The sequence below is a fragment of the Onychomys torridus genome, chromosome 22, assembly GCF_903995425.1.
Source record: "Onychomys torridus chromosome 22, mOncTor1.1, whole genome shotgun sequence".
NCBI lineage: Eukaryota > Metazoa > Chordata > Mammalia > Rodentia > Cricetidae > Onychomys > Onychomys torridus.
This window is the reverse complement of record NC_050464.1, coordinates 4,245,299-4,252,464: the sequence shown is the minus strand read 5'-3', so window position 1 is coordinate 4,252,464 and position 7,166 is coordinate 4,245,299. Positions and strand designations below refer to the sequence as shown.

The 7,166-nt window shown below is 46.3% G+C and overlaps 1 protein-coding gene across 4 annotated transcripts in view; it reads right to left on the bottom strand.

Moving 5' to 3' along the window:
• Positions 1-397: 397 nt before the first annotated feature.
• The window catches only part of Flt3 (fms related receptor tyrosine kinase 3), an 82,856-nt gene continuing 76,087 nt past the window's right edge, over positions 398-7,166 (bottom strand). For 3 of the 4 annotated variants that reach the window (XM_036171803.1, XM_036171804.1, XM_036171805.1), the window contains 4 exons: positions 4,951-5,062; positions 4,446-4,545; positions 2,681-2,786; positions 506-972 (listed from right to left, as the gene is read on the bottom strand). In XM_036171803.1, coding sequence (XP_036027696.1) covers positions 838-972; positions 2,681-2,786; positions 4,446-4,545; positions 4,951-5,062 — 453 coding nt within the window. In that variant the 3' untranslated portion in view covers positions 506-837. Of the gene's footprint in view, positions 973-2,680; positions 2,787-4,445; positions 4,546-4,950; positions 5,063-7,166 lie in introns of all 4 variants that reach the window. The other variant, XM_036171802.1, reaches the window with a different exon arrangement.

Below are 7,166 nucleotides of genomic sequence, written 5' to 3'. Positions count from 1 at the left end.
CCAAATTTATAAACCCGTGGGTGGGAAGTTTCAAAAGGTCAGTAGCAAATGTGTAGGGAAGAGAGTTACAGAGAAGGGAGTGGATAGAGCGTCGGTTGTCCTCAGCCTGGTGGACTCAGGACACTTAATGTTCTCATGAAGGAGTCAGCCTTCTGCCACACATGAAGATGCAGGCAGAGGCAGAAGGATCTCAAGTTTGAGGCTAGCCTGAGCTACATAATTAGTTCAAAGACAACAACGAGGAAGCCTCTCCCAGAATGCACCTGCTCAAGAGAAAAACATGAAAACACACACACACACACACACACACACACACACACACACACACACACAAAGCTGTGAGCTCCAGTTAGGGCCTTCCCTAAATAGTCTGAGTAAATGATCAAAGACCAACATGTCTATAGTAGAAAGTTTATTTCCATCCATAAAATATATCACTAAACAGATGAAAAAGTTACATATTATTTTAAAACATAGATTTTTAAAAATCATATTTAGCTTCTCCTTAGCAAAAATGGTTTTTTTATTTTGTTTTGTCTTGTTTTTATGTATTTACAAGAATATACTATATTTCAGGTACATGGTTTCCCCTTCAAGCTAGCCTGGGAAGGCCTCCCGATGTAGGCAGGCTTGCCAATAAATCTCATTATTGGCTTTTCCTGCCTGTTCGGGAGGTGATTTGATTTTCTAGAAGTCACTTTGGAGACAAGAGTAATGGCAGAGAGCATCTGGAGGAAAATCCAGCGAAGCAGCAGCTGGTAGGGCACTTCCTCTGAGGTGAGGCTAATCTCTGTGATCTACAGCCTGTGTAGGGCGGCGGGGGTGGAGGCCTCCTCACTAACTTCTTTCTCTATGAATCTTCACTGGGACCTGTGGCGATGGCGGCTCTGAGCCTGCCTCTCTGCTGACAGACCGCCTGTTTTGGTAGACGGAAGAATGTTCTGGAACATTGTCCCCCATGTTCTGATACATCTGGAAAAGGGGAGAGGTAGTAAGGGTGACCATCTGAACAAGACTCACCTGTGTGCCTAAAAGGCAAAGTACTTAAATAAGCCTTACTTTTATACAGACCATTTAAAAATGTGGACTTAGGGGCTGGAGAGATGGCTCAGTGGTTAAGAGCACCGGCTGCTTTTTCAGAGGACCTGAGTTTGGTTCCCAACATCCACAAAGTGGCTCACACCTGTCTGTAACTCGAGCTCCAGGGGATTCAATACCCTCTTCTATTTTCTGAGGGTTCCCATACACACTGATGCACATAAATGAAAAATACATCTTAAAATTAAATATGAATTTGGGTAGTTTCCTCAGCTTTAAAAAAAAAAAGGTTTTATTTACATTTATTTATGCCTATGATCACATATCTGCTCCACATGAGTACAATGCCTGCAGAGGCCAGAAGAGGGCGCTGGAGCCCCAGGAACTGGAGTTGTAGGGGATTGTGGGCCATCATGTAGGTGCTGGGGAGTGAACTCTGGTCCTCTACAAGAGTTATGAGTGCTCTTGACCACTGAGCCATCTCTCAGCACCTTCCACAGGTTTTGTTTTTTCTTAAATAACAGCCACTCATTTAATTTCATTCACTTTTCAGTAGGAAGAGGGCAGATGGATTGTCCTTTATAAAACTATAATCCTGACCCCACAAGATGTCCTCATTAACGTGTAAGGTAGCAAACACTACATGAGCTGTAAGTGGTGGAGGCATGATCTGAACCTGGGCTTTGAGAGTTCAAGGCTCCATCCTTGGCTCACGGTTAATGAGGTAATCGCAAGATCCTGTTGCTGGAGGAGCAGCTAGCTTTGTGACCCATTTTACAGATAGGAACACCAAGGCCAAAGAAGAAACGCGCCATCATCAATGAGGAAGAGGCAACAGAGCTGGAATGGGTCCTCACAGCATCAGGCCAGAGCCCTTCCCAGCTCCCACACCCACCGTGACCCAGCTGGGAGGAGTCCATGCTCATGCTTCATGTTGAGTTAGAAAGGGCCAGTGGCTTCTAGAGGAGTAAAGTTTCATTAAGTTGTCTAATCCTTTGCTCTGGACCTGTAAGAGCCCCCACACCTTTGAGACAGGGTTTCTCTGTGTAGCCTCAGCTGTCCTGGAACCCACAGGGATCCGCCTGCCTCTGCTTCCCTAGTGCTGGGATTCAAGGCGTGTGCCACCACCACCTGGCTCCTTAAGAGCTTTCAACTTAATAATCAGTTGGATGAGATCACAGAAAGTCCCCCCCAAACCACATTAAGAAGTAGGTCTTGGGGTTGGGGATTTAGCTCAGAGGTAGAGCGCTTGCCTAGCAAGCGCAAGGCCCTGGGTTCCATCCTCAGCTCAAATAAAAAAGAAGTAGGTCTTAGCCAGGCTATGGTGGTGTTCACTTTTAATCCCAGCACTCAGGAGGCAGAGGCAGGTGGATCTCTGAGTTCAAGGCCAGACTGGTCTACAGAGTTCCAGGACAGTCAGGGCTACACAGAGAAAATCTGTCTTGAACCCCCCCACACACACACCACCACCACCAAATGAAGTAGGTCTTGCTGCACACAACTGTGAAAGGGTAATCTAGACTGAAAACTGAGGTGAGAAAGACTGTCTTCCACAGCCAGATCTGAGGACATGGCGCACGCGCTGTCACTCACACGTCTCCTTCTGGGGGATGGCTGTCATCACCCCCTCGTCCCTACATACCGCTTCCTCAGCTTCTGCCAGCTGACATCCTAAAAACGAAGTCAGGTTAGGAAAGGATGGCCGCTTTCTTGAGTCAAAAGCCCAGCAGGATTGCATTACAAAGTACCTGGAAGATAAGCCAACAGAGGTCAGGTTGAGGAGGTGAAGGGACGCAAACGGACTGCCGTCCACCGTCCACACCCGGGGCAGCATCCGCAGCTCAGGCAGCTTGTGCACTGGCTTTGTGGAAAGCATGTATCAGAACTCCTACTACATCGGCATTGGATGATGCGTGAGGTGGAGTCAAACCCTCAGATACTGCAGGCAAAGGAATGAAGCCCCAGTGCTGCCTCTTGAGATAGCAAAGTTGCCTGAAGCAAAAGACAAAGCTTTTCTCTGCTTGTCTTTTTTTTTTTTTTTTTAAGATTTATTTATTAATTATGTATGGAGTGATCTGCCTGCATGTATGCCTGCAGGCCAGAAGAGGGCACCAGATCTCATTACAGATGGTTGTGAGCCACCATGTGGTTGTTGGGAATTGAACTCAGGACCTCTGGGAGAGCAGGCAGTGCTCTTAACCCCTGAGCCATCTCTCCAGCCATCTTGTCTTATTTATTTATGTATTTATTTATAGCCTTGCTATTGGGACAGGCTAGTCCACTGCCTATCTCTGGAGTCCCGGATTACAGGCAAGTGTCCCCTTGCCATTCCTTTACACTGTATGAAGATGCATCACTGTGATTGGTTTAATAAAGAGCTAAATGGCCAATAGCTAGGCAGGAGAGAATAGCAGGGATTTCCGGACAGAGAGAGCTCTGGGAAGAAGACAGTGAGCTGCCAGGCAGACAGAGAGGAAACAGGATGGGAGTACAGAGTAAAGGTAATCAAACCACATAAAAGAACACAGATTAACAATATGGGTTAATTTGAGTTATAAGAACTAGTTAAGGACAAGCCTAAGCTAAGGCTGAGCTTTTATAATTAATAATAAGTCTTGATGTCATTTTTTTATGAGCTAGTGGTTCAAAAAGACAAGTCGAGGGCTGGAGAGATGGCTCAGTGATTAAGAGCCCTGACTGCTCTTCCAGAGGTCCTGAGTTCAATTCCCAGCAACCACATGGTGGCTCACAACCATCTGTAATGAGATCTGGTGCCCTCTTCTGGCCTGCAGGGACACATGCAGACAGAGCACTGTATACATAATAAATAAATAAATCTTAAAAAAAAAGACAAGTCGATCTAAACTGGGATTAAAGGCATGTGCCATTCTACCAAGATTTCTCTGCTTTTAGCAGCCAAGGGCTGGAGAGATAGCTTAGTGGTTAATAGCACTGACTGCTCTTTTTTCCAGAGGTCCTGAGTTCAAATCCCATCACCCACATGTTGGCTCACAACCATCTATAACTGTAGTCCATAGGATCTAAGGCCCTCTTCTGGTGTGCAGATGTACATGCAGACAAAACACCCACATACATAAATAAGTCTTAAAACAAAAAGAGACCTAAGCAATGTAATAGGAGAATGATTTTCAGTGGGGTGTGGTGGTGCATGACTCTAATCCCAACACTCGAGAGGCAGAGGCAGGCACATCTCTGAGTTCAAAGCCAGCCTGTTTTACAGAGTGAGTTCCAGGACAGCCAGGGTACACAGAGAGACCATCTTGAAACACCAAAAACAAACCAAAAAAGCAATCAAGGTTTTTTTTTGTTTTTTTTTTTTTAATGCATTTGGAAGATTTACCACACACAATAACGTCTGCTACCAACCCCAGTCTTACTGTACTCACATCTCCTCCGTAGCGTAGAATGGCTGGTCCATTTTAAATCCACTCTGAATCAGTTTATAGAAATTAGCATCCACAGGAATGCCAGGGTAAGGGTTCACACCTGAGAAAACACAAGCTCAGTGGGGACGAACAAACATTGGTTTTCCATTCCTTGTTGTTGTTGTTGTTGTTTATACATTCTGCAAACAGGCAAAGAGAACTCCCCTGTGGCCAACCCACCCTGGACTGGGGGCTGCAAGTGGACCCAGAAGTCCCAAGGCTTCCGAAACAGTCACAGTTAAGGCAGATCTCTGGATGTCAGCAACCAAGGAACAGTAGCAACAGACAGGAGACCCACGGGATTGGCTGGGTGGTGTTTCACCCACCCTGGACTTGGAAGACATGGAGGAGGGTGGAGGAGGAGGGTGGAGGAGGGTGGAGAGGAGTGGAGGAGGGTGGAGGAGGGTGGAGAAGAGTGGGAGACGCAAAGCCAGAGCCCGGGGAGACCTGCCAAGTGCACACATACCCAGTGAGAAGATCTCCCAGAGAAGGATCCCGAAGGACCAGACATCACTCTTGATTGTGTAGATACCTTCAAATAAGCTCTCAGGTGCCATCCACTTCACAGGTAGCCGTGCCTGCGTCAAATACAAAAGAGGACAGTGAAGTTCCCATGTGCAGACTGATGGAGTTGTAAGTGTTTGTTTTTAACTATATGCGTATGGGTGTTTTGTCTGCAGAGATGTAAGTGCACAACATGCATGCAGTACCAGAGGAGGCCAGAAGGGGGTGTCAGGTTGTAGTGGTTCTCAACCTTCCTAACACTGAGACCCTCATGTTGTGGTGACCCCCAAGCACAAAATTATTTTGTTGCTACTTCAAAGTGTAACTTTGCTACTGTTACAAATTGTAATGTAAATATTTGACCTGCCACCACTCCTAGCAAAATGCACATCTCTAAAAGTCATCTTGGACACAGGCTTGTGCTTGGAATTGGCAAGTGTAACAGTAATGACTTTCCATTAAGGTGGAGCTCATCATTTGCTGGGAGATAAACAAGTTCATGCCAAAGAGCAGAATCCTTTACCAGGGCGTTTCTCAGAACTGAGTGGACGTGTCATCCTTGAGGATGTGGTGAGGGACCTGTCTTCACATCTAGAAATAACATTAGGCTGCCGTCTGTGGCTTCCAGCAGCCTGAAAGGGGTGGGGGGTGGGGGGGCTTGCCTTAGTCTGTGCAGCCTTTGATTTGAATTGAGACACAGTGACTAATTCCTGAGGCACAGGGCTTTCTTCTGATTTGGCCTCAGGAATCTTCATGGTGTATGCGTCATCAGCCAGGCAAAAGCAGACTCCCAGAAAGAAACCCTCTTTTAAATCTATGCAAATAGAGTCACCTGACTCATTAATAGAAGACTCTGAATAGAATTCACCTCCCTACATGAGAATCCACTGGCGGGGATTCCACATAACCACACAGAGCAGTCAGCATATTATAACTGCAGCTGTTTTATGCCACCCGGATGAGATTTGAGTTTTCACATTTTAGGGCATTTACCCCTAGTAAAGGGCTTTGGCGTTGGTTTTTATTGATTTCCAGGAACCTAGGAAGCACATTCAGAATCCTCTAGGAGGCATGCTGCCACAGTGAGTGTCATGGCTCATAGTCTACATGCTCACAGCCATGCCCTCAGCAACCACAGGCAAGCGCTTCCCTCTGCCTCCATTTCCTCTTCACCGAGCAGCTGCTTTCAGAACCAAGTGAGTTTGTAAATGTCCAGGAGTGCTGAGCACAGAAGGGACACAAACAGGGATGGTAACATCGGGAGACACCCCCAGCACCAAATGAGCAAATGAAGAAGCAGCTGAGGGCCTTAAGCCCAGGTGTAATTCCTTCCTCATCCCGAGGCTTGAACCAAAGCCTCACACAGGCCAGGCAAGAGTGCTTTGCCCAAGAGAGACCTCACCCCTTACTGTTCTTTTCATTCATTCTATTCTTTAAAAAGAGATTTGTTTATTATTTTATGTATGAGTGCTCTATCTGCATGTACATCTTTATGCTAGAAGAGAGCATCAGGTCCCACTATAGATGGTTGTGATCCACCATGTGAGTGCTGGGAATTGAACTCAGCCCCGTGGCATGGCATAAAATTTTTAAAGAAAGAAAGAATGGCCAGGCAGTGGTGGCACACGCCTTTAATCCCAGCACTCGGGAGGCAGAGGCAGGTGGATCTCTGTGTGTTCGAGGGCAGCCTGGTCTCCAAAACAAGTTCCAGGAAAAGCACAAAGCTACACAGAGAAACCCTGTCTCAAAAAAGAAAGAATGAAGGGCTGGAGAGATGGCTCAGCAATTAAGAGCACTGGCTGCTCTTCCAGAGGACCTGGGTTCAGTTCCCATCACCCACATGGCAGCTCACAACTGTCTGTAATTCCAGTTCCAGGGGATCTGACACCTTCACACCAATGCATATAAAATGAATTTAAATAAATCATTTTTTAAAAACTTTATGCCAGGCAGTGGTGATGCACACCTTTAATCCTAGCACCTGGCAGGCAGAGACAGGTGGATCTCTGAGTTCAGGGCCAGCCTGGCTTACAGAGCAAGTTCCAGGACAGCCAGGAATACACAGAGAATCTATCTCAGAAAAAAACGTTTTTAATTATATTTTAATTGATTCAAGTGCATGTGTGTTGGCATTGGTTCATGCCACAGCACACAGATGAAGGTTAGAGATCAACTTAC